The 27,332-nt window shown below is 38.6% G+C and overlaps 1 protein-coding gene across 1 annotated transcript in view; it reads left to right on the top strand.

Annotated features, from left to right (window-relative positions):
- The first annotated feature begins 940 nt into the window (after positions 1 to 940).
- LOC139709814 (TBC1 domain family member 9-like) overlaps positions 941 to 27,332 on the top strand; it is a 37,351-nt gene continuing 10,959 nt past the window's right edge. The window contains exons 1-17 of the mRNA XM_071621776.1: positions 941 to 1,072; positions 4,871 to 5,034; positions 7,121 to 7,198; positions 7,919 to 8,017; positions 9,199 to 9,282; positions 9,999 to 10,132; positions 10,706 to 10,908; positions 12,094 to 12,165; positions 12,906 to 13,038; positions 13,824 to 13,934; positions 14,677 to 14,765; positions 16,727 to 16,848; positions 20,261 to 20,347; positions 22,706 to 22,862; positions 23,677 to 23,785; positions 24,129 to 24,223; positions 24,733 to 24,827. Coding sequence (XP_071477877.1) covers positions 1,029 to 1,072; positions 4,871 to 5,034; positions 7,121 to 7,198; positions 7,919 to 8,017; positions 9,199 to 9,282; positions 9,999 to 10,132; positions 10,706 to 10,908; positions 12,094 to 12,165; positions 12,906 to 13,038; positions 13,824 to 13,934; positions 14,677 to 14,765; positions 16,727 to 16,848; positions 20,261 to 20,347; positions 22,706 to 22,862; positions 23,677 to 23,785; positions 24,129 to 24,223; positions 24,733 to 24,827 — 1,876 coding nt within the window. The 5' untranslated portion in view covers positions 941 to 1,028. The remainder of the gene's footprint in view (positions 1,073 to 4,870; positions 5,035 to 7,120; positions 7,199 to 7,918; positions 8,018 to 9,198; positions 9,283 to 9,998; positions 10,133 to 10,705; positions 10,909 to 12,093; positions 12,166 to 12,905; positions 13,039 to 13,823; positions 13,935 to 14,676; positions 14,766 to 16,726; positions 16,849 to 20,260; positions 20,348 to 22,705; positions 22,863 to 23,676; positions 23,786 to 24,128; positions 24,224 to 24,732; positions 24,828 to 27,332) is intronic.

The following is a 27,332-nucleotide window of genomic DNA, read 5'->3' as shown; positions in this document are numbered from 1 at the left end:
TTGGAAATAACAAAATTGCAAAAGATAAACACTGCCAACATAAGTGAAAAAAAATGATGATATGAAACAACGACTGGATGTCTGCCTTTTGGCAGATTTTTTACAACTAAAAATAAAACACGATTTCTACACAGTCACGTGACTTTGACACAAATCACACTATTTAACACAAACTCATCAAAGTTTCTTGACCAAATAGAAAACAAACAAACAACAAGAACAAAGCACACAATATTATAATACAGAGAAGAGAAAGGAAGGAGTGAAGGACTATTAGAAACTATCGAAAGGTAGGGAATTTCAAAGTAGGAAAATGAAGAGAAATACGATGACAAGAACATACAAAAGGATCGATGGATTGATACATAAATCATAGGGGAGCTTTGTATCACAATGGAAAACAAAACGGATTGTCAATCCTAAGTATGTAGTTTTAGTTCCCTAGCTAAGTTGAATACGTAATGATGCAAACACAAATGATGTACTTACGAATATACCATAAAATCCTGTATGAATGAGGAAATATCAAAATAAGGTATGAAAATTACACATTGATCAGCTCAACAATGAATGAACCATAAAAACAAGCGAGTGGTGGCGCTAGATAAAAACAGGGAAAACACGAATGGATTGCAGCCTCTCCTCCAAATGACACTTGGTACCATGACATTCACGTCAGTGTCCTGCAAAACTTTTTCTTAGCCTCGTATCAATGCAAAATAATCAAGCATTTATGCGAAATCTGGTCATATTTTACAGTCATACGTTCTCATTACAATATGTATCTACTATTAGTTAGTCGTTAATATGTGTATAAACATTTTTTTTTTAGGAGAATACTAGTAAGAGTTCTAACCGACAGTGTGAGAGAATAAATAGTTTCCGCCTTGATGAAGATCACATTATCGCGACAAGGCTAGTGCGTTGGAAGTGACGTCGATGTTTTGGTGCCACTTTCCACATCAATACTTTGGACCCTCACCAAATGTTCCCTTCGTTTTCGTCTCAGATGTCATTATTTTGACAGCATGTGGGTGCGCCCAGAAGAAGTGCTTATAGCAAATGCTCTCTGGTGAGTAAAATACCCATATATGGTCGAGACGCTGATTGAAACGTAGTTCAGTTCATATGATAGGGAACTGATAACGGAAGACATACTTTAGTCCCACACGAAAATATTAGTGTTATAGTAGACTGTCGTTTGCAGTACACAGTTTCATACATTTGCGCACTTGAGTCCACACTTTGTATTGTAATTTGCTGCATTACGTTGTAATCAAGCCTCCGACTATGTGTCGGTTGTTCGTTTACTTTTTACATTGGGTATGACGAAACATCAAGTGCCATCCACTATTCACAACGGCATCATTAGGTTTATGCTCATATGTGATTTTAGATAGCAATTTCCGTTCTACCTCAACCCAGTTCCTTTGTTTGCTTTGGGTGATTAATGACTTTGTTTTGACCTTGCGTCCTTGCCAGTTTAAAGGCCTCTTCCTTGATTGATTCAGGGTAACTGTGTCGGGCGCTTATACATAATGAAACCAGAGAATAACCTTCCACGACGTCCACCACTATTACTAGAAACATAGCCATTTCTTTTCAGACACGCTACTTTCAATTCACTCTATGATTTCTAGATGTTTTCTACACTGCAACTAACACATGGTACTGATGAGTAAATTTAGATGTAAATATGGTAAACTAGTAGAATCTAGAAAAAAAGCATTGAATTTATTAGAAATTTGGAGGTGTACAACTAACAGTTGGTTGATGGTTTAATTAAAAAGTAAATGTTCCTAGCCGTATTCTTTTGATAAAGTTTTATTGTTGTCTATTTATTTTATGAGAACTTCTGGAAGTCATTGAAGTATGCAATTGGTACCCCCGTGAAAACAAACAAATGAAAAATTATAGATTTGTCCAGTTTTTACAGACTTTTTCACTGACTGCCATTTCTGCATTTATGAATGATGATCAGTCTTTGACTAGCACTTCAGCATGAAATCCATAGACAGGGTTCGAAATTGGCGATGGTCCGCTGGCCATTGGCCACCCAAAATCACGTCGGACTAGCTAAAAATCATGAAATTCTGAAGTTACTAGTCCGTCTGGCTAGCCAAAATATTGCTTCAGTGTCAAAATTGATTCTAAGTAGTCCGCATGGCTAGTTAAAAAAAAAAGTTAAGTGCGACCCCTGATAGAACAATGGGTTTAACCATTTTGGCTCAACGAATGACAAAGTGTAGTTTTTAATATAATTATCATCTTAGTGTTCATTGTATTGTGCAGTAATGAAATAAAAATCATATCCAAAAGTGATGCTATCTATATCAAAATCAAAGCTTTCTGACCCACTTGTGGGAACTGCAAGTAAAAAATTGCAACAAATAGTTTTCAAATAAATTTCCCCAATATTATGATAATAATATACTTAAATAATAATAATGCTCCAAAAAAGCAGCACTGCTGGGGACGGCAGGAATCCTCAGAAAAGTAGGCCTACTAGAAGTCTAAGGTTCCAGGATGGAACTCCATGTGATATTGATCTCCAAGAGATATCTTGTGACGATAGAGACAATAATAATGATAATGATATTAATACTACTACTACTACTACTACTACTACTACTACTACTACTACTACTACTACTACTACTACTAATAATAATAATAATAATAATAATAATAATAATAATGATAATAATAATAATAATAATATATAATGATAATAATAATGAAAATGAAAATAATAATTAGGACAACAACAACAACAATACAATAAATGCATGGTCGTGTATGCTTCTCAACTAATCATGTGATTAGGATCTGCTTCGTCACTGTATAATGTCAGGTAATGCAGTCTTGCCAGCTGTGGATTGGCCCTGTACAAGGTACTGTAACTCCCACTGAATGTAGCCTAGACATATTGGTCATAGACATATTGGTCACTAAGGAGGTTCAAGAGAATGGAGTCACAACCATCTTGTTTCCTTTGCTAGATGTTCGATGCCGCAGCTCAAAAATATTTGAAGTGTGTGCCAAACAGGATCTGCCATGCAGATGGAAAGATAATTGACTCGTGTCTGATTGCATAATCACTAGCTACTTTCTAAGGAAGATATGTCTTTGTGATGGTAATTACTTTTCGCTATCCCTTCTCATAAAAGGTAGGTGGTACAGACACGAGGATGTGCGAATAGAAATTACGCAAAAAATGCTGAAATAAAGATGAAAACTACTCGACTGGGCATACCCGGGCACTAATCTGATGTATCTATCAATAAAGAATTATACTTGAAGATTATTCCATATCAGTTTTATTTGTCGGAATTAAGTGGAAAAGTGATAAAACAGCTTTCCAGGATGGTACAGTTCTAGACATTTTCCCATGATACAGCTCTGATTTACACTTTTGCACAAATTTCTGCATGGGATTGACTTTTGTTTTACATGCTTTGAAGTGAAATTTCATTTCATTTAATGAATAAATAAGCAAAATATGGCCAATATTATTCAAAATGAATCTTGAGATTGCTCAGCAAGACAGGGGCATTGAACATCGATCGTCAAAGGCACAAATGCACAGTCTGTGAAATTATTTTGTACATCAATAGAAATCTGACAACTGTTTGAATAAATAAACTGTAAATAAATTGTATTATAATGTAAATAGCACCAGTCTGCAAGAATCTTCAGTCTATTGAAGGAGGCAGACTTAATCAGAAGAAGAAGAAGAAGAAGAATTACAGCCAGTTGGAACTCCAACTTTTTTACCTCCTTGGTCATACGTGGGAAATGAAGACATCAGTATAATTCATAATGGCCAATATGGCAAGTGAAGGGGACATGGGAATACTAGTCTGTAACTTCCAGTTGTGATGTCATGTGCTGTATTTATAATCTGTGATTTAACGAGTGTCCATTGTAGAGTGTTGCTACCAATAAGCCAGTTCGCAGTTCCACTTTGCGCATGAGCAGGAGAAAGGTCATTTGTACTGACAGGCATGTTAGTTTTTTAATTCACTTGGATTTGATAAGCATCTGTGATGTACATTGTATTGATTATTCATGTTATCCTTATAAACGCTGCTTGCCAGCACATCCACCTGACAGCAAAAGTATTATTTAGCAATATCAATAGAACTTGTCAATACATTCAATGCAAAATAATGAAATGGGTGCTTTCCCAAACTGTGTTAATCAATGGATCAATCTAGCTGGTCATCTGGTCTACGCTAGTTCATTCTTTGTTTGAACAGGATCAGTGAATTCCATAAATTATCACATTTATAAAGCTTACGCACAATGTTGCTCTAAAAAGAGTGAAGTGCCCCAACTGACTGAGAAAAAAAGAAAGGTCATTCAGACCAATGTGCCCATGAGCTACACTAACTCCGAACTGTACTACTACTATTACTTCTACTACTACTTCTACTACTACATCTACTACTACTGCTACTATTATTACAACTACTACTACATGTACTACACTATCATTATGATAATTCCAGAGGTTCTAGATATTTCAACCGTACACCATATCTATTTCCATATTAGCTAGTGAATAGTTTTTGAGCTATTAATTTTAAGATCAAAAGTGTGATTTTTGAAGCACCTAGCATAATGCCCAGACAATTCAACTCTGCCCCCCTCTGAAGAATCATTATGATTATAACAGAGGCATTAGACATTTCAGCTATGTACATCATATCAATTTCAGTATTGTCTGATACATATTTTTTGAGTTATTGAAGATCAAAAGTATGATTTCTTTGTGTAATATCTACAACTGTAGTATAATGCCCGGGCAATGCAACCCCACCACCCTCCCAGTAATCTTTTTGACATCCATGCCTTCTCACTCTAGGATTACGGAGCGAGCCAACCCCTACTTTGCCCTCCAGCGGCGCAAAGGTCATGGCGGGGGCGGCCTGACGTCGCTGGTCATCGGGACGCTGGACTCGGTTCTCGACAACAAGTCTGCCCCGTATCGCATCCTCCACCAGACGCCAAGCTCAGAACTCTACCACAGTGAGTTGTGCTTCGGTGCTTTTGTCATTCTTTGAAAAAATGATTTTTAACCTAGGGCTGCCAAGGAGACTATATATTTGTTGGTGTTGGTTTGTCTGTTTGTTTGTCTGTTTGTTCACAGAATAACTAAAAAAATTATGAATTGAATTGGATGACATTTTCAGGAAAAGTTGATAATGACACAAGGAAGAAATGATTAAATTGTGGTAGTGTTCTGATGGCAGTCTAGTGCCAGGACTTGTATTTTTGTTATGAATTTTCTGAAGGATTATCATTGAGAAATATAGGATCAACAAATGAGGGAATTCCAGCTGCGCGTATTTGAGGTGCACATATGCGCACTAAGTATGCGCTTTAGGGGCAGCAAGAAACTTAAGATAGAGACACTAGAAAGGATTTGATGTGGAAATATAATGAGAAAAATATGGCCAATATTAGCACTTGTGTACATTGATGGAAGTGAGCTGCTTGGTGGAGGTCTGCACTCTTGAGTCCTTTTCTAGTGTTACTGAAAACTTCTCTCCTCAGATTGAACTGAGAGTGTTACTTCTTCCTGCAACCATTTTTGAAACATGTACTTATTGTATTGTAAGTATGAAGAGAGCTTGCTTTGTTTTCCTTGTAAAATTTAAAGCTTATAAACAGCTACAGCTTCATCTGTTGTGTATTAAAGGGGAGGACTTTAACACAGAGTGAATTGAGTTACAGTGTTTATTTAGTATTTGTACTGCATGGAGACAGCATCTTCTTTTAAGATGTATTCTCAAAAACTATGTAGAACTTCAAGAAGGCAAAGAGCTGGATAATTTTGCTCTTTGTGCAATTCAGGCAAATTGTTCTGAGGGTTGAAAAAAAAACAAAAGCAAACAAAATCAGGATGAATTGACTTTTGCATCTGATGCAGGTTGCAATGAGTTGCTGATGATATTTGTCCTCACAAACAGGATTTATCCATTTACTCCTCAAAATGAGAAAATCAATTTTTGAAAGCCCTTATTTTTAGGCTTGTGTGAAGACTAAGGCCTTCCTTCTTGACTGTCCTTGGACACTTCACTTGTTCACGCGATCTAATCTCCATGGAGACCCATGATTATTGAAGTGCAACATCGATCTGGGCATTCTCTTACATTTGTATAGTTTCTCTGGGACAGTTTGCAAATAACCACTTTCTTGCCTTTAAATGTACATATGGTTTCTTCATTTCATTCAAATCTTATCATCCTTGTAATCAAGGCATTGTGCGAGTACATGTACCTCATGTAGATAAACCTAGAGGTATTTCAGTTTTTAGAATTGATTATTTTTCCCCCTGATTGACTAGTTTTTTTTTTTGTGTGTGTGTGTGTATGTTGTGATGTGCAATGCAAGTATTCCAGAAGGCTCCAGACTAACTCGGTCTCAGGGAAAACTCGACCCTATTTCAGACAATTTACACGCAGTTCGTGATCACCATGTACTAGTATTCTACTGTATCAATACCAAATGAGGCCTATAAACTGAACAGACAGAAAAGTGCGTGCTAAACCTGTACAAAACAAATGGACAGCGTGCTCCTCCAACGTATACGCACATCACCTCAGATCAGTTGCTGAGACGCACTGTCTTTGAAGTTTTTGTTGTTGTTTATCAAGCATTTTTTATTGTTTTCAGAGGTGCTTGATAGGCGCACACTAATTTTGCATGCGCGCCAAAAGGTTTTTTGATGCGCGTTGTAACAACTCGGACCGTTACTGCGAGTAGCCAGAACGTGAAGTGCTATACAGGCCGCTCCCATAGTACAACACTGTACAATCCAGTAGAGGGACAACCAAGGCAACTCAGCCAGCCGTCAAAGTGAGGCCGAGTTATCCCCGAGTCCGAGTATAGCCTGACCCCGTTCGGGTAAGTTCTGAGACTTAACCTTTTTAGTTAATTTTTTGCATTTTCGTCGTTACCCATCGAATATCTTTTAATACAGCGTTATTCCGCACATTTCTTAGGCCTACATTCGCATTTTGGAGCGAAATTTGACAGCTTTTGCAGACGTACCAGAACTATGTTTTGGCTTTAATTCATATCTCTTGTAATTCTCTGTCTTCTCTCGTAGCTGTGGCAACTGCTCTTCACAAGAAGGACATTTTGAAGAACTGGGAATGGATCGAACAGAATTTGATGCAGACTCTAGGTAATGTATCAACTCACTGAATCCTGGGGAAAGTTTGATGCAGAAATTATCCTCATGTGCTCATCAAATTGGCGACTCTGAATTTCACTCCATATTTCATATTGGAGAAAGAATAGATGGAATTGGTTAAGTTCATCAAATACGAACAAATTCAGAAGGAAACACTTATACAGAAATAACAACTTCAAGCTTTTGAAATACATTGCCAATTTAAGGATGTTACAAAATTTAGCGATTGAGCTTTTTATATTTTTCAACCAAAATAAATACTGGTGTATGGTCAGGGTAGTACTAAATGTTAGCAATGAATGATGAAAATTATGAAAAATAAATGAAGTGAGAAACCACACAGAACACATTTTCTGGGACCTGATGAATCTTATCAATGTATCCTTGTGTGAAATAGAACATAGTACATTGTTAAAAGTGGTATAGTGGAACATAGTTTGATTTCCGCCGTGTTTTTTGTTTATTACATTTGTATGAATATAAATATAATACATTTGTAGTCACTTCTCTGTAAACTTCATGTCTAAACAAGGGGTTTATTTCTATATTTTAGAATCTATGTGGTTTTGGTTTAGGGTTTGTGCATAAAACAAAACAGGCAAAAAATGTGGTTCCTTTTAATTTTGTGCTACTTTAATGCTACACGAGATGCACACAAATTTGGACTTTTACCATAGCATCATCTCTATGAATTGGTATCATACGTTTCAGATCACTTTGAAGCCGAGGATGACATCACAGAGTTTGTCAAGTGTAAGATTGAGAGTCTGGTGGCTAATGTGGAAACGGCAGTGGCAGAGAGCAAGCAAGGTGAGCTTTCCTCCTATGTTGTTTATTTGTTTGTTTGTCTTTGTGTTTGTCTGTGCGTCTTTTTGTCTCCAGGTTGACCAAAATGAAACTCCTATGTCGTCCGTGGGGTGATAAAACCTATCATCTCAAATTTTTGTGAAAATCACTTTTTTAAAAACGATTTTGGATTCATTGTCAGATAATGAATTGAGTGATGTCCCATCCAAATCCTAGTTGTCTTACCCCCCCCCCCCCCCCCCATGAAGCTACCATGGCATTTCAAAGGAAAGGCAATCCTTTTTGATATAGTGCTTCGAACATTTGACTTTTTTGAGGTACAAGGTTTTGTCACCCCTACGGCGATATTGTATCCTTCTCAAGGCAGTTTTTATTTGGGCATGTTTGTGTGTGTACTCGTGTTGATGCTTGTCTGTTGAAAAAAAAAATGGCAGATCTGGTGGATTTGTTTTAAAGGGATGGTACAGTATTGGTGGAGATGAGAATTGGGCTTTTCACTTTTTGCAAGATACCAAGAAAACACTAATGATGTAGTACAGAACATACCATTTTAGAAGGAATTCAAAGTTTATTTGATGAAAATCGCATTTGGAATGACTGAAACATCCAAAAACAAAGTAAAGCAAAGCAATCGTAATAAAATGTGGGTCCCACACTTTATTAGAATCGCTCTTTTTTAGATATCTCAGCCATTTCAAAACCAATTTTCATCAAATAAATGTTTAATTCCTCATAGAATTACATGCTCTTTCATATTTCATAGAGGTTTCTCATTATCTCACCAAAAAATGTTAGAAACCTGAAATTAAGTCTCAACCAAAACTATACGATCCCTTTAAAGATAAAAAAAAAAGATGTAGATTTCTTGGGGCCATTCACGTATAGTTTTACATGCATATGACTGTAAATATTAATCACATTTGACCCTGTGGAGTAATGTCACCTGATATAAACCAAAACAACAATGCAGGAATGGTGTATGTCCCTAGGGATGAATGAATTCCACCCTTAACATTAGTTTATGAGAAAAGAAGCAGAAATGTTAGAGAATTAAGGCAGTAAAAGTTTTAGCAAGTTAAGATCAAAACTAAGAAAGTTATGATTTTCTTTTTCTTGAACTTGTGAGATATTAAACACAAATTGGCAATTCTGTGATGTCATATGTAATCTTGTCATGTGTGCAGATGAGGAGAGCAAGAAATTCAAGGCTGCCTCAGACAAGTGGAGGAGACTCTTCACGGTGCCAGAAGATGAGAAACTTGTCAACTGTGAGTATTCCCTGAGTGTCAGAGAGCCAATTGGAGGGGTTACCATGGCGATAGTTTAAAGGAGGAATCTATGGAAACTACCCTGTGCTACTCATTGCAAGTGGCATTAAAGGTGTCTGTAGCAGAGACATGCAGAATTGTACAGAAGGAATAAAATTGTCAAATGAAAATTAACGACCTCCTTATCCCTGTTTATTTCACTGATGACTCCTTCCTTAACCCGTTGAGGACGGTTTGATTTTGCTACATGTACAACATGCATTTCCCATAGACGCTTGCTCAAGTATACTCAGCACTCGTCCTCAAAGGGGTAATACTCTGTCCCATCTATAAGTTATCGTGTTGATGTAGGCTTTGACATTCTTTCAGCCCTAACTCCAGATAATATCTTTGTGACTATGGGAAAGGGCAGTGGTGACAATCACAGTAAACAATGTTTGCACCTTGTTGTACTGCAACTTACACCTCATACATTTCACTATACCACTACAATGTATCCTTTTTCTCATGTTATTTTTGGGGAACAGTCCATGCCAGCATTTATTGTCTATTCTCTTTGTGCTTGCTTACTTGAGTCCAAATTTAAAAAGAAAAAGAAGAAAAAGAAGATGTCTTATCTGCTTTGTTATGGCAATAAATATCCTGTGAGAAGTTGGTCCCAGCTGTACATTTTTATGCAGGGTTTTTGATCATTCCATTCCTCCCTTCACCCATAGACTATTCCTGTAGCTACTGGAAGGGGCGGGTCCCACGTCAGGGCTGGTTGTACCTCAGCGTCAACCACCTGTCCTTCTACTCCTTTCTCATGGGAACGGAATCCCGCCTCCAGATCCGATGGACAGATGTCACGGTAAATTTACTTTCCCCTTAAATTCTTCGTAGGTTTTCTTTTTTTTCTTTTAGATTCAAATAAAATGTCAACCACTATGTGTGCATAGAGCTATATATCCTATTGGAAAGGACAGGCTTTGATATAGTTTTGTGTGTTGTATCCATCCATGATTCATTTTCTTCAAACATAGGTGTACATCATCAGGTGGACACCAGGGGACATCAATGTAAATAATGATATTGATGATGATGATGATGATGTGATGATGATAATGATGATGATGATGATGATGATGATGGTGATTACGAGGTGAAAGAAGAAGAAGAGGTATTAAGTATTCCAAATCTCCCAACTTCTCATACTAAGATTTTGAAGAAATGATAAAATTGTCTAAGCACAAGTCAGGTTTAATAATTATTGATAGTCATCATCACTGCTACTATTTGCATCATCAAAGCAGCAGCATCACAATAATCACAGAGCATGTGCTAAAATGTTTAAATGCTCGAAGATGTAGTGATGCATGGTTGCTATGACAACCTGATCCCATCCTCTCATTCCCCTCCCCTCTCCACCTTCACCCCTCCCCAGCACCTGGAGAGGAGCAACTCGGTCCTGTTTCCGGAGAGCATCCGGGTGACGACGCGGGAGGGCAAGTTCTACTTCTCCATGTTCGTCCACCCGGAGGACACCTTCCGGCTGATGCAGCAGCTGGCTAACATGGCCATGAGGCAGCTCCTCTCAGAGGAAGGCTTTGCCGAGGACTTCAACTTTCCCGACCGGGCCAAGATCAAGTGAGGAACACCACCCTCTAGTGTTTGTATTGCATAACTAAACCGTATCCAAGCAATTACCCCCTCCAGCTAAATACTGGCTAGTGGTAACATTAGAGGAAAGATTAGGGTTTATATAGGGTTAGAACAAAGATTAGGGTTAGGGTTAGGTTTAGGGTTCAGAGTTTGTGTTAGGGTTAGGATCAGGTGCAGGATTAGGATTAGGATTAGGATGAGGATTAGGGCCAGGGAAAGGTCTGGGGTAATTGCCCAGGGGGCAGTTGCTGTAGACCCATACTAAACATGAGGTCTTCTCTGCTGGGTTATGCTTGATAGTTCTGGTTCTTAGTAAATCGGGGGCTCTATTTTCGGAGAGGTTTTGTGATGATTGTATGTCTTATGGCATTGGTAGCAGCTAAGAAACAGTGAATTGATTGTGATTTCTTTAGTGGTTGTCATGGTAACTGCAGTTATGCAAGTGGCGGTAATATTAAACACCTCCATGAAATGAACCAAACTCTAGTGATGCAGTCATGACGGGAGATTGAAGAGTATAGTGAGTTTTTTTCCTGTATGGGGGTAAATGCCTGCTTTCACTATAACACTAGATGTTTATGTTGCTTTGCTTTTCATATATTTAATCTTCACTTCAGTTAAACACAGAAAATTTGAAAAGGCAAACAGCCTCTTTGTTTTTTTGTTTTTTTGTTTTTAAATTTTATGCACTCTACTTTTGATTGTAACGTGCAGGCCTAGGTAGGCTGAAAGACGGTGCACCTACTGTAACCTTCAACAGTCATGCTGTGTACATTTGTACACTCATATCTGTAGCCGTGGTGTCCAGTGGTAACACTGTGTCAGTGTTCCAAGTATCAATGAGCCTCTTTGCTTTTACTGTGTTAGTGTTATGTGTAGTATACTGCAAGCTAAATGATCGTTGGTGTTGCACGTGGTGTGAAGAATTTGGTACATGAGTGTGTAGACTTGATGACTTTGACAAAAATGCAGTGTTTAACAGCCAAGGTGTTTATTTGTCTCTAACTGTGACTGCAGAAAGAAAGCACCAAAGAAAGCACATGGTGTAATAGATGTGCTAGGTGTACGTACATGTAGGTGTATAGACTTGATGACCTAATACAAAAGTGTATAGAAAACATGTATGCTTTTAACACCTTGGTGTTTATCGACGTCTAATTGTGAGTACAGGAAGAAAGCACCAAGAAAAGTATCCTCCCTCAAGAGAGACCTGGATGCCAGGGCACGCAGTGAAGCTTACAGGTGAGTGAGTGCATTGACCTTTTGACCTTCATCATGTCTATGGAAAGCTGCGTCCAAAAAAAAAGTAAAAAAGAATTCGTTTGTAAACACAAGGCATTGACAATCTTTTCCCTAAAAAGGGATGTTTTTCCCTTTCTATCGCTATTTAGGAGTCCCACACTGCAATATTATAGGTTTTCAACAATCAATATTCATGTTGTGTTGTAGATAAAGATGCAATAAAAAATGACATCTGTAGAACTGAATTCTGTGTTGTACATGTTCAGGAAAGTGTCATTTTGCTTTGCTTTTCCAACCAGTATAGGAAGAATTTGTTCAAAATGCTATTTAGGGAATTGTTCTTGGTACAATAACAAAATATGCCATATAATAAGGTATGTAGCATCCCTGGTGATAGCATATAAGGTATGTAAAGGCATGTAGATTCCTTTTCCTGGGTATTTTGATGCAGGCAGGTAGCACCCATTTGTCCATTCTAGTTAATGAAATTCTTGTGTCGAGTTCTTATTGCAACTGATTGACAAATTGCAAATCAAAATAAATTACTACTGAATTAATCACTAGCAAAACTTCGAGATCTTAAAATCAGCCAGTGTAACCATGGCTGTTAATGATGAGTAGTGATAGGCCAGGATTAATTCATTTACTGTAATTGGTGTCCCTATTAACGAATTAATTCATTAAGTGTAATTGATATACTCAAGGATTGATTCACTGAATTATGATTAATATTTCTACAGGAGGGTGTTCAGGCTTCCAGTCCAAGAGAAGTTGGATGGAAACATTCCCTGCTCTCTCTGGGCTCCTTACAACAAGACCCAGATCTCTGGAATCATGTACCTCTCCAGGAACTACATCTGTTTTGCAAGTCGGGTGAGCCATTCATGAGGACGACAGAGACTTTCCTCAAAAGAAACAAAAAACAAGAAAAGTGTGCTGGTTTACTTTACTACTGTAAAAGCTGTTATTTGTACTTACAGATATTTTTGCACACGAAGAGGTCACAGACGTTTTTGTGAGAAGTTTTTTTTTTATTTGAACCTGAGGTTATCGTAAGTGTGCTAATGCCTGTCTGTCCACAATAATTTTGTGTCTTGTTACATTTACCACCCATCAGTGATTTGCGAAATTCGTGAAAATTAAATCCTTTTGAAAATAAAAGCCTTTACAGTAATCTTACATTTCACCTTTGGTTTACACCATACAGTGTATGTGACCCGCCACGACAAAAGGATCCGAACAAAAGGATCTGAAGGCTAAGCCCCCCCCCCCCCCCCCCCCAAAAAAAAAAAAAAAAAAAAAATCGAGTTTGAAGTAAGCTCATCAAAATTGGTCAAAACCGTTGAATTTCTGTTTTTGGCATAATGTTGTAGTCTAGTGTTTCATCTATCATGTGCCAAAATTTCAAAGCGAAATGATCAAAGGAAAGGCAAGAAATTCATGTTTTTCTGGGCCATGATTTCCCGACTATCAACAGAACAGAAGCATTTCCGAAGATTTGGATTTAGCGCTGCAGCTAGACTCTGCCGGTATCAACAAGGGAGTGATCTTATTGGTCAGAGTGGTAGATCAGTTTTTTTCTGAATTATTTTCTGTGATGATGTAATTCATGTTTCTGATGTGCATTGGAATTTGCTTTCACCATTATGTTTCTTAAGGTCAAGAACCTTGTGCAAGTGGTCATCCCGATGAGGGAAGTGACTGTTGTCGAGAAGGTGGAGAATTCATCGGTCATCACGCAGGGGCTACACATCTCAACACGGGCCAAGGTAATAAAACAGTAAACACACAAAACACCTGACTGGTGTAAGGTGTAAGAAGTGTTTAGACAGCTGTGGTCATGTTTAAGGTCTCAAGCTGTACTGAAATGTTCACCTCTGGATGTATTTACTGTAAAAGGGAAATTTTCGATACTGAACTAGCGCGAAGATAATAAAAACACATAAAATTTTGTGCTTACTATACACTGTATGTTATACTACTGTATATTTTGATTTTGCAGAATCAAGGACATGCAAAATCTATTTAACCCAACAAAATGTGAAAAATTATGCCAAAATTTCGTATTTTACATTGTTGGTCAATGAAATTGTAGGGTACTGTTGTGTGCATGTAAATTTCCTGTAAAAATCAAGTTTTATAAATGTGTGTACAGGTTGTAATAGATCGGTGTCCATTTGTAATTTCATGGAATGCGTGGGCTGGGACCAAACTTTGCTGTGTAAGTATTTGAAAAAAAAAATTGTGTACTCCATTTGATGTCAAAACAAGAAATAATATGTGTGGTGGAATTTCCTTTTTGTGCATGAGAAAACAGATGAAGAAGAAGAAACCTGTGAAAAAAAATAAATTATGAAATCGCTTTCTACTCTGATCCTGAAAAGTGTTATTTCTCAATTCTGTCAATCATGAAGCTTGAGAACAGCAACAAATACATGCAAACAAAATGTGATCTGTACCTTTAAAAATTTTTGTTCTTTTTTTTTTTGTAACCTGTTCTCTGCTTTCTAGATGACCTTCCTTTTCGCTCAACTGGTTGACAGAGATTTCTTAGTTCAACACATCTCAGACTTCTTGGCCAAGACAACAGAGAATTCGAGGTTAGTATGGTTATGCTGCATTTGCCAGTATTCAAGACAGAGAGGAATTTGATTGGTTGATCATTCATGCATATACAGCTGTACTTTATATTGTATTCAAGGCAGTGTATCATCAGATGAATAAAAGTCAAATTGATAATTTGTATCGCTTAATAAGTCATGTTTTCTTTTTTTTCTTTGATGGAAATAAATAAACTACTGAATTGAATTGAATTGAATTGAAGTGAATTAAATGGAATTGATGGATTAAAAAGATATATATATATATATATATATATATAATCTCATGGTTGAACATCCAGGGCTGGAATGAAAACAAACCCACAATCAGTGCAGAGTCTGTGAATTTTTAAGATGAAATTATCTACTTTTCTTCCATAATTGGCTTTGGAATTCCTTGAAATTATCAGAAAGGGTACATCTTAACATTTCTGATAGCCACAAGAAATGTTATTGAGAAATTACATAAAAGAATGGGAGATCTGAATGCCAACACCTTGTTGTCTGTATCACCATGTACAACATACATAGATTCATACACTGTATGCTTTGTGCATGCACAGCAGCACTCACCCCGGTTCACACTCCAGCTTCACACATGTATTGTTCAGGCGAGCTGTTTGTTTTCATTCCGGCTACACCGGAAGTGATAGATACCTACAACATAATCATGAGAGTATCAGGAGTTTGCCATGTTGGTGAATATTTGTTTCAATTTACAATGTACATGTTGTTGCTCGCATACTGAATTTTTTTTATTAACAAGAGAAATGTATTGTGGAGGTGAAAGCATTTCAAAGCCTCATCAAAACTATTTGGAAGAATGCTTCTTTCATTTTGCCAGACCAGAGCCACATTTTAAGCAGTGTTTGACTTTAAAAGCAGAAGTAAAACATTATCAGCTTGCAGTTTCAATATCTGCAACTTCATCAGATAATTTCAAGTGATAATGACTTTCATAACACACAATGTACACACTGTATTTATGCATATACAATATTTCATGAAGTGAATTACTAATGATCTTTGTGATTTGTAGGTACATGAAGATCTATCAGGACCTTCTTTAGAGACAAATATTCTATTTTTAGGGCCAAATAACTATGTATTGCCTGATTTTAGATTTCTTTACCGTGAATGGTTATATTGTGTTTTGTGTTATTTTGTGTTATTTTCCTTGTGTCATTTACTTCAAAGTGAAAACAATGATAGCAAGTGTGATTCTTTTATGTTTTTTTTTTTCTGTGTTGTGTTTATCATCTACATACTGTACTATCAGTTTTATTCTTTGTCAAATGTCAGTTGTCTTTGTACAAAGAGGGGTACCTTGCTAGACAGACAATTTGCTCTTTAACTCTTTATGTGCCACATTCGCACCCCCAACTCAGTCGACGACATGCCAACTTCGCATATTCTGCTCAAACGCACAAACCACCCAAACCGATCTACATGTTTAAAGTCGCCAAATGCCGCAGTCCAATTAAAGCGTTTCTCGCGATGCCATTCCTGTCACATTTAGCTTGTATTTTTTGTGGGGATTGACTATCAAGGGGTGTTCCTCACTGGAACTGCGAGTAAAATTCTATGTTTCCGTCACTGTCTTGTGTGTAAAAGCTATGCTTCTTAAGCAACAATGTAGCTACTGGTGATTTGAAAGAAAAGCAACATAGATTTGTGGTACAATACATCAAAGCAAAGCTTGACATTTTCCTCATAACTTTCCTCATTATATGTCAAGGTTAACATAAATCTATAAAAGTTACATAGAGTTTAAAGACAAAGAGTTTTCCAAAAGCATGACAACGTTGCTATCTCAGAATAATGTGGCACATGGGGGGCTTACACCATGGCACATAAAGAGTTAAGGTACGATCTGACACTTAGTATATTCTTATTGTATTGTTTGTTTGATTTGATTTCACATGAACCTGAATTGGATTTTTGCTTCGTTCTCCTCCCAGGCCAACAGGCGACACGTCCTCGCTGGCATCCTCCAACGAAGGGAGCCTGTCGTCCAGCTTCAACGCGACCTCTGACCTCGCTGCGGCCGTGCTCAGTAGCAGCGTGGGGAGCAACAACAGTGGTGGGTTGATGATGACCTTTAACCCTCTGTGTGTTTTGAGTGCTGATTAACACAAAAATCCCCATAGCATTGTACACACCGTCCAATGTCCCTGGTACAGAAAGATTTAATGAAATCTCTGCTTTTCCTTTTGCATTTTTTATCGTTAATGTTGCATTTAATCACTATGACAAGGAAATAAGCTTTGCTCCTATTGTAGTCATTTCTTGTGGATATTCCTGGGCCATATGTCAAGGGATGATGTATGGTGCCGTCCGTCTGTGTAACTGTTCCCATAATCCCATGCTTGTTTTGAGATGAGCTTTCTTGCTGCAGACACGTGTCTCACAGGTACAAGTGAACTCCCAAACATTTCCATTTGAAAGAGAAATGAAAATACTCTGGATGATGAATGCAGTGCCACATGTGATTGTATGTGAATTATTGTCAATGCTTGTGGCCCTCCACTGTGTGCAAGGTTGTTGCTCCTATTTTGTGTGTGTGTGTGTGTGTGGTTTTTTTTTTTTAGGGTTTCATGACTCGTCTCTGAAACTCTGTCCATGACCACACCCCTTTCCAACCCTTCCCTTTCACTCCATTCCTGCCCCCTCCTCCAATCCCTTTACCCCTGCCCTCCGCATTTCCATGTGTTTTTTAAAGAGAAAACAGATCCATAAAAGATGTCTTTAACCTGGCAGTCCCTTTACATTACAGAAATCTGTTTTCAATATAGAGGTATTCAACAGTCTCAGCAAGAAAAAACAAATACGCATTCTTTTTTAAAAAGGATGTTTTTTGTTTGTTTGTCAGACCAGTACCACATTTCTAAAGTACAACTATTGACCTTCAAGCACTACAGCCTCCCTGTATGTGTTTCAATATCATAATGAACAGAATTGCTGTCTTGCATTGTCTTTATTGTCCCTTCTCGTCTGTGATGCACAAACTTGTTAATAATACAATGATGTTGTTACTTGTGTGAAACTTTTGCACCCCCATCCATGCCCTACCAGTACCCCTTTTCCAGTCTGCTATCACCTCCCCCTTTTCATCTTTCCAAAATTGTAGACTATATCTTTACTATATATACATCATATACATGTATATACTACATATTTACCCCCTTTTTTTTGGGTTTGTTTGATCCTGTGTGTTTTTAATGCCAATACCTGTTTGATAGCACACCATGTGTTTATACATGGGTCTAGGGCAATTACCCCCTGGGCAATTACCCCGGACCCTTCCCCTGGCCCTAATCCTGATCCTAATCCTGAACCTAATCCTAACCCTAACCCAAACTCCTAACCCTAAAACCTTACCCTAACCCTAATCTTTACTCTAACCTTACCACTAACCAGTATTTAGCCGGGGGGTAATTGCCCCGATATGTTTATAAAACACATAACCACAAAAATATATTATCCTCCCCTAAAACCATGTGGAAACCAGGTTAAAGACCTGTTATCTGTTTAATGATCATTTCATGTCGCAAACTTTTAAATTTAAAAGTTTGTAGACTAAGCCCAAGAGACATCATATACAGTATTATTTAGGCTGTCATTGGTGGAAACAATTGATGAGATATTGTGCTTGAAATGGGATTAGATAGATTACATCTAAACAGTAAATTCTTGTTCAAATTTTGTCTTAACCTAGGTACAGTTTGTATTTGTTCAACAGACTTCTCATTGCTTCACTAACAGCATATATCTGTTACTTAGTGCATGTCAGGAATATTGGCTATCAGGTTTTGCCAAAGACATTTCCTATATCAGATTCAGGATTCAGTGCCATATTAATTGAACTAAGGGTACTGCATACATTATGCTGATTACAATTGCACACCATCCCAATATAAACTTTAACTTAATGATTGTGATTACTGTCATTTACCAAGCTCGTGTGCGATGACAGTGACACCTTGAGATAGTAAGGTTGAGATGGTTAATGAGTGTGTTTCTATGATGGTTGCTCATACACAATGTTAACTATATTAGTCGTACAATAGTCATTTTGTAAACTTGTGCGACCATCCCTTGATTTATGGGAGCTCCATTTCTCTTTTTCAAGTCACCGTCTAAAAGTAAACTGAAAAATCACTTGAATGTTATGTTGTAGTCATGATATACATGTTATATAATCTGATTATAATTAATGCATGCATATTGCTTGCAAGTCTATGTCTAAGTTAACTGAAAAATCATTTGAATGTTATGTTGTAGTCATAACATACATGCTATATAATCTGATTATAATTAAAGCATGCATATCGCTTGCAAAGCAATATACGTGTGTGAATGGCGTGAAATTTCTTAGTTGGCTAACATAGAACTTGTTCACACTTTCGAAGCTGTGAATTAATTTTACTGTTCATGCTTTAGCTGAAATTTGCAGTGTATGTGTTTGCTGCGTATGATTAATACAAAATATATTATTAAATGTTCTCCATTGGTCTCTGTAATCAACTAAAGGATGTACAATTTCTGTACTAAGCAATTTGCTATTGCATGTGTTACCTGATATACATAAATCTTATGTGTGGGACCGGTCCCGATTTTGATCTGGTGTTAGATTCAAGCTAAACAAATGTGACCCGCTACAACAAAATGATCCTAAAGTCGGGTGAGGTCGATTATTTGAAAATTGCATGACACAATTCCCTAATCTTTCTGCTTTAAATTGATATATAACACATCTTATGAAAATAATCGGCTGTGGAGATATCGATGTTTAAAAGAGAGCATGTCGAGACGTCTGGGAAATCACTGTTTCGAGAAAAGTGCCCTAAAAGTTCTCCTTGCGATGCAGTCACGATCAAGGGACACGTAAGTCAGTATTCACCTCCGGACAATAGAAGGTAAGCCCTAGCAACCCCCGAAATGCTCATTCAAACACAGCGTCGGTGGTCTCCTCACCGACCAATTAGTGGCCAGGATGCCAGGAGAAGCAACTGGGCATAGCGCACCCCGCCACCACGAATCAGTCGACTGGGGAGTGTGCGAGCTTCACGCTTCGGTTAGCGGCAAGCAGCAAACTGACCAATGAGATCACTCTGGTCGTTGTTAGGAGCGGAGCCTATCTGTGGCGCTCAATCCAAATGTTCGAACCAGTTTCTGCTTCGTTGAAACGCCAAAAAACATGGCCCAGAAAAACGCTATTTTTTTGTCTTTCCTTTCATCATTTTGCTTCAAAATTTCGACAGATGATAGAAGACATGTCAGACTCTAATAATATGTCAAATTCAGAAAATCTTAAGTTTTGACCAATTTTGATGCTCCGACTTCAAACTCAATTTTCACAGCTTCGATTGTGCGCGACTTTAGGACCATTTTGTTGTAGCGGGTCACAAATGTCGCAGTCTGTGATTGCATTTTTTTTATACTTTGTTGTGTTTTCTATTTTTCTCTCATTCCCTAACCTGTTTGATTTTCAGATCCCACCCCTTCATCGACTAACTTTTCCTCCATGATGTACTATTCCACCGCATTAACCGACCTGAACGATTTTGATAGCTGTGCATGTGAGTTTGACACTTAACACTTGACACTCAACACCGTTATCCCCCATGTATGTTATGATCAAGGTGACTTTTTCAACACTACACATAGGTATCCTACACAATGAGATTGTGCATGCAAGCCTATGGGTAGCAACCCCTAAAGGAAAGCAAGGGTGGCCTCAGCTGCAGAGAGGTGGCCATTATAGGCAGGGTTGCATGTCATCAGTAATTAATGTTAGGGTGCGTTCGAGCACTCTAAAACGAATCAAAGCGAACTGAACCAAAGCGTACCGTACCGAACTATGCCAGATTTGAAGCGTTCGAGCACTTTGTCGAGAAAGTGTACCTCACAAGTTATTTTTAGAAAAGGTCACGCATCCACCTGGCGCTTGAACTACTTACAGCTGTCCCGAACAAAGAGAATGATGTTTTTGCATCGTGACGTATGCGCATGATACGTGCGTGCTTTACAGCGAACTTTTGGTACGCTTTTGGTACGCTTTTGGAGCCCATTGGGAAGTGGTCCACTTTTGGCTCGGTACAGTACAGTACCGTACACTTTAGGAGAGTGCTCGAATGCATCCTTCAATGCATCTTGGAGACAAATTTGTTGTCACTGCCTGAGTGAAAGAGGGTGGCTACACATAATTTCGCTTGTCTCTCCAGGGTAGTTGATAGTAACGACTATGTAGAGCTGGTGGCTGTTATAAACAGGTGGCCATTAGGACAGGTGTAAGTGTACATGTTGTTGGGTTTTATAAATGAGAATATACCCCGATTAGAAATTTACGCTTTGGGAGGAGGGAAGCTGGAACTTCAGATCAAGACACAACTTGATCAGGGTCAGACAAGAGTGTTGGTGAAAAATAGCATGTTTGAATATGCACAGTACAATTCTTTTATCAAACTTCTGGTAAATGTTCACCATGGGGGGGGGGGGGAGGGGAGGCTGCAGGGTATATCTAGTGCTTTTTTTAAAACCCATTTACTGAATTCTGAAATGTAATTAACCTGTTCCGTATGGGAACCTGGTGGCCTGCATACTCCTAAAGTCTATAATGGGCATTTAAAAAAATGTATCTCTGGCGAGTGACTTGCCGACATGGGAGAATCACCTGCCCTCCCTGTGAATACTGGAGAGTGTTTAGCCATTTATGATTTGGAGAGCTCTGGGCCATTCACAGATATAGATTGTGTGATATTAGGAAGTAGGGAGTTAGCCAATGGCCTTGTCTTGTCTCTTTTTCGGCAGGACTGCTAGCATTATGAGACAAAGCAGTATTAAGAATGTATTAACATATTGACAGAGGATATTATTCCTCAAACTAGAGAGCTAAATTACCATGTGGCATAGCAATTGATTTCTCTAGACAAAAACTAAAAAAAAAAAATGGTTAACAATATATGAAAGTTACACTTCATTGATATAAGCATTTACTGTCTTATTTCTGTTTATGCATGGTATGCATGCTGTCTCCTTATGTGCTTGTTGCCATTTACGGGCTTGTACATGCATTCTTTGTTTGCATTACTTGAAAATCTAAGTGGCCCGCCCCTTTTTTTCCACATATACTCCAACTAATGTTTATACGGACTATATATTGTCTGGCAGTGGCTAAATGTGAACCATGAATATAGGTACTGTACAGTAGCAGCTTTCAAGCTCCTAGATGTGAGTGCTTGCTCTATGACTGCATGAGGGCGCTCTTCAAAGTGATTTCTTCTGCTCCTCAGTTCCACAAGAGTTTTGAAAAAAAAAAAAAAGTTCCTTCATCTCTCCCTTTCTCCCACCCTCAAACGTAAACATCTTTTCATCTTGAAATGACTAGACATTTGACTGCCACAAAATATTCTAATATCTTTTTTAAACCCAGTTGTCACAAGAATTGCCCAAGGTGACCAAAGATTTGTCAAAAATCTGTACAACCATATTCCATGTGCTCTGCAGGAGATGATATGTGTCAAATGTTTTATGAAAAAAGATATGTGATGGTTGATTATTACCCACAATGCAGCTGGAGATGGCAGCAGTGATTCGGCCAAGGCAACCCTACAATGTAGATACATGTATGTAGCGAATCTGTGTGACCATGCAAAACAGTGAACATGCTCTACCCGAGGTGATGTGTGTCAAATGTTTTATGAAAAAAAGATATGTAATGGTCAAATATTACCCACAATGCAGCTGGAGATGCCAGCATTGATTTGTCCAAGGCATCAACAATTTGTAAAGAATCTTTGTGACCATGCACAACATGTTCTGCTTCAGGGTGCTGTCTGTCAAATGTTTTAATGAAAAAAAAAATGTGTTGTTTAATGTGTGTCAAATGTTTTATTGAAAAATAAAAATATGTTGGTTAAATATTACCCACAATGCAGCTGGGGATGCCAGCAGCGATTCAGCCATCCACAGCGTAGCCTTCCAGCTACAGCCTGCCCTGGTGAAGGTCTTCAACCGACGGGGGTCAGACGACATCTCGGCGCGGGAGAGCGTGAAGGAACACCTGTGGAACATGCACTTCAAGGAGTACGGCAGGTGAGGACGGAATTACTTCTTCAGCATTATTGTTTGTTTATGTGATGAAATTGACAAGATAATTAACTTCAGCCACAGGAATGTGTTTAGTCAAAGTTATTTTAATAATAATAATAATTATGATAATAATAATGATGATAATAATAATAATAATAATAATAATAATAATAATGATAATAATAGTAATAATGATAATGATAATGATAATGATAATAATGATAATGATAATGATAATAATGATAATGATAATGATAATGATAATGATGATAATAATAATAATAATAATAATACAGACATAATGCACAACATATCCACTCAAAGGGGCTCAAGGCACTCACAATTAATGTTTATAACCAAATACACAATTTTTACTCGAAAATACACCTCAAAAGACATGTGTGTATTATCAAAAAATGAGAATAGAATTGTGACACTCAGAATGAGGGTAGATTCCCAAAGATAGGGTGAAAAGGTTGAAATATTACTTGCTCTCTTTCCATAATTTCAGTTTCCATACACTGTGTGTAGTACTAGTAGTAGAAATATTCCAATGGGCATGTTAATAGTATTGCACTGAACCAATTTCAATGAACGATTAAACCCCCATTGCTGTTCATCATTGATTAGTGACTCTTCCAAAATAGGTTTTTGACATTTATATGCCAATTGTTCCACTTTACTAATTGACTAAGGTATTGTGTGTATCAGCCTACTATGAACTTTGTGTGACTACACACAGTGTAGGAATGTTGATTGAAAGTGATGTGGGGACATTTCTATCCTCCCCATCTCCCCTCCTTATCCTCTCCAATAGGGGTGTGTGTATGTACCGCACGGTGGAGACTCAGCACCTCATCATCAAAGGTTTGCCTGACAGCCTCCGGGGCGAGATGTGGATGCTCTTCTCGGGTGCCATCAATGAGGTAAATGGAAACCATGGCAACGGCATAGCTTGGCTTCCTTTCTGCTTTGGTGGGATAAAGGGGTGGTTTAGAATTGTTAAAATGGCAAAAACTGCTTTAATAGTATGGGTTTTGGTTGAGATGGGGATTCACTTTTGTGTAAGATAATTAAAAACTACTTATGAACTATGAAAGAGCATACAATTCGAAGAGGAATTCAAAGTTTTTTTTTTCAGTGAAAATCAGCTCTGGTATGACTGAGATATCCAAAAACAAAGTCGTCCTGATAAAAGGTGGGTCCCACGTTTGTCATTGGACTGGTACTCAAATCTTACACATAATGGTGCTGTGTGTTCTTCCCCAGATGGCCACCCAGCCAGGTTATTACCAGTCTCTAGTGGAACAGAGCCTGGGGAGGGAGACTATCGCCACAGACGAAATAGAGCGGGACCTCCACAGGTGAGTAGATATAGTGAGACAAAGATTAGATATGACAGTGATGTGGCTCAGGTAGTAGCATGTCTGCCTTGCTATTAAATGTTTTGAGTCCCATGGAGTCTAACTGAGCAATGTTTTGTGTAATCATACTGGCCCTTCTAGTAAGAGGCAAAACACTCTGCCCCTCAGATAGGACATTAGATGGAGGCCCTTTGTGTGAGGGAACACCACTCACAGAAAAAGTTTCTTTTCTTTTACCTGTACCTTAACTATACCTGTGTATACTGTACATGTACCTTAACTTTCTTCAGAATTGATTTCCAATTCTACTTGTCATGCTGTGATGTATCTTTGTTAGCTTTTGATATCACCGAGATCTGAATGTTTAATCGCAAAAACTTTAATTTGCAGCAATACATTTTTCTCCAATAGGTCATCACACAACTGTCATCACTGGATGTTACACTTTTTGATCAGGGTATATTTTGTTTTTGTATAAGTGTGTGTAACTGCTGTTATTCCTCTCACAGGTCCCTGCCTGAGCACCCTGCCTTCCAGTCAGAGCTTGGCATAGCTGCCTTGAGGAGGGTTCTTACTGCCTACGCCTACCGCAACCCTACCATTGGTGAGAAGACAAGGGGGCGTGGGAGAATAGGGGTGTATGTTGTCTTATCGTCCTCCAGCTGGTTCCAATAATGATACAGTCAAACCTGTGTATAGCGGCCACCCAGGGGAGACGAAAAAAAAAAAATGGCTGTTACAGACAGGTGACCACTATAGACAGGTTCTTTAGCATGCTTTTTCTCTTTGAGGGAATTGGTTTTTTGTGGTCGTATATGGCAGGTGGTCGCTATAGACAGGTGGTCATTAAGACAGGTTTGACTGCAGCCCTACAGTAAAACCTGTCTATAGCGGCCACCCCAAGGAAGAAAAGTTGGGTTTTATCGACTGGTGGCTGCTATAGATAGGCAGGTTCTTTAACATGCTTTTTCTCTTAGAGGGTATTGTTTTTAGTGGTCGTATATGACAGGTGGCTGCTATAGACAGGTGGTCGCTTCGACAGGTTTGACTGTATATATTAAAGATATCATGTCTTCTTCTTCATTTGTTGAGTTCCTCCAGTCCAGGAGAACTGCGGTTGACTAGCAGAAAAAAAAGTCAACATTTTTAATGTCACTCCACAACACATTTAGAGCTATCATACAGGAAGTATGAACAATTTACATCACCAGAGAAGAACGTGTAAGGTGAATGTCTGCAAGAAAGCCAATGGAGAGTAGAGATCCACAGATTCTTCCATGGTGAGTGTTAGGGTCATCTGTTCCTAAGAGTATGAGATTGGCAGTGAGTTGGCTCTCTTGTCTAGGAGTGTCTGGGAGAGCAGTTTCTGTATATTTTCTGACAGGTGTGAGATGTATATCTTCAGAGACTCCAACCCCAAGCACCTTCTGATCTGGAGATTCTCCCGCCCGAAACCCCTAGCAAACGGGAGACTGCAACTTGATGTGCGCAAAGGGCACATCATGAGCGTGAAGTTCCTTGCGGTCTAGGGTTCTAGATGCTGGAAGAGATGGTACTTGACCCTGCTAGGTGTGAGCATCATTAGTTTCCCTTGTAGTCTGAGATGTAGCATGGCTATCTTGTCTGAAACATTTGGAAGCTTAGTGAGGATGTGGACAAACTTGTTGGCTGTGGAGCAGGGAAGTCATAGCAGGGCTTTGAATAGAGTGGCCTGAGCCTTGTCTATGCGATTCAAAGCAGCCTTTGTGAGGTATACTACATTGGATTCATACAGCATATACGTGGTAGGCAGAATTGCTCCCACAAAGATGCCATGACCTTTGGTGTAAATCCCATGTAAAAGGTACCTAGTCCTGTTCATGGGTTTTCTTATTCCTTTGTGCGCTGGTAGGATAAAGCTGATGAGGATAAGGCCAATTTGGTGTGCTCTGAGCTGATTCGGTCTTCACCACCTGCTTGTCCCACTTTCAACCTTAGTGATAGTTTTGTCCAAGTGTGATGTTGTGGTATATAGTTGAGTCCTCTGTAGGATTTGTATTGCAGTACATGTACCAGCTTCCCGGTCCACTGATCAGAGAGGAAGGCATTTAACTCATTATGTGCCATGTTCCCATGCCCAACTCAGTCGACGGCGTGCAAAGTTAGCATATTTTGCTCAAACGCACAAAATTGCCCAAACCAATCAATAAATTGCCAAATGTCACAGTACAAAGAAAGCTTCATTCACGATTCCACTCCTCTCACATGTATCTTGCATTGTGTGGTGATTGAATATCAAGCTGTGTTCCCTTTTGGATTTTCGATTAAATTTCCAGTTTCTGTCACTGCTTTGTGTGCAAAAGTCATGTCTGGACAATAATGTAGCGGCTGGTCCTCTGAAAGAAAAGTAACCATAGATTTGTCATAAAATTATATATCAAAGCAACTCTTGGAATTTTCTCTAACCTTTGCTCATTACATGTCTAGCAAAACAAAATTTGATATTAAATAGTTACATAGAGATGAAAAACAGAATGTTTTCCCAAAGCATGCCTGTGTTGCACTCTCAGAATAATGTGGCGCATAAAGAGTTAAGTGTTGAGAGCTGAGAGAAGTTCTCCTCCCAGCCTGCAAGAATTTAAAATTTCCTGTACCACAATGGAATCAGTCTTGTTGCCATTGATGTTGGAGGCGACTTTGTGCTGCCTGACTAGCTTGCAGAACAGTTGAGGATCATGTACCCTTGAAGATTCTACTTCCTCCAGCACCTCTTAAGGGGGCTAGGATCACTAGAGAAGTAGTACCTTTACTAGATGGCCCTCAGACGTCCTAGACTGGTCTCCCCAAATCCAGCATCATGAGAAGCGCAATATATGGAACCTAGTCCCAAAACATCAGCTTCCCTCATGGTGAAGACTGACCATGTGCCTATACGAGGCACCCCTACCGCGACTGAACATGGCAGATCTTGTTTTGTATAAGCTGCCTTTCCTGATGTAGACAGCGTCTGAATGCTTTCTTTGCCTGCTTGTATAGTTCTGCCTCACTTTGAGCTCGTGGTTTCGAGGACAACCTTGATCCTCCCAGCATTTCTAGGCATGCTTCATGTGGCTGTAGGCTTGATCTACCG

The sequence above is a fragment of the Diadema antillarum genome, unplaced genomic scaffold (genome assembly GCF_040938485.1).
Source record: "Diadema antillarum isolate AM-2024a unplaced genomic scaffold, OU_Dant_1.0 seq00001472_RagTag, whole genome shotgun sequence".
In the NCBI taxonomy this organism is placed as follows: Eukaryota; Metazoa; Echinodermata; class Echinoidea; order Diadematoida; family Diadematidae; genus Diadema; species Diadema antillarum.
The sequence above is the reverse complement of the archived record's forward strand: the minus strand, read 5'-3'. Positions and strand labels throughout refer to the sequence as shown.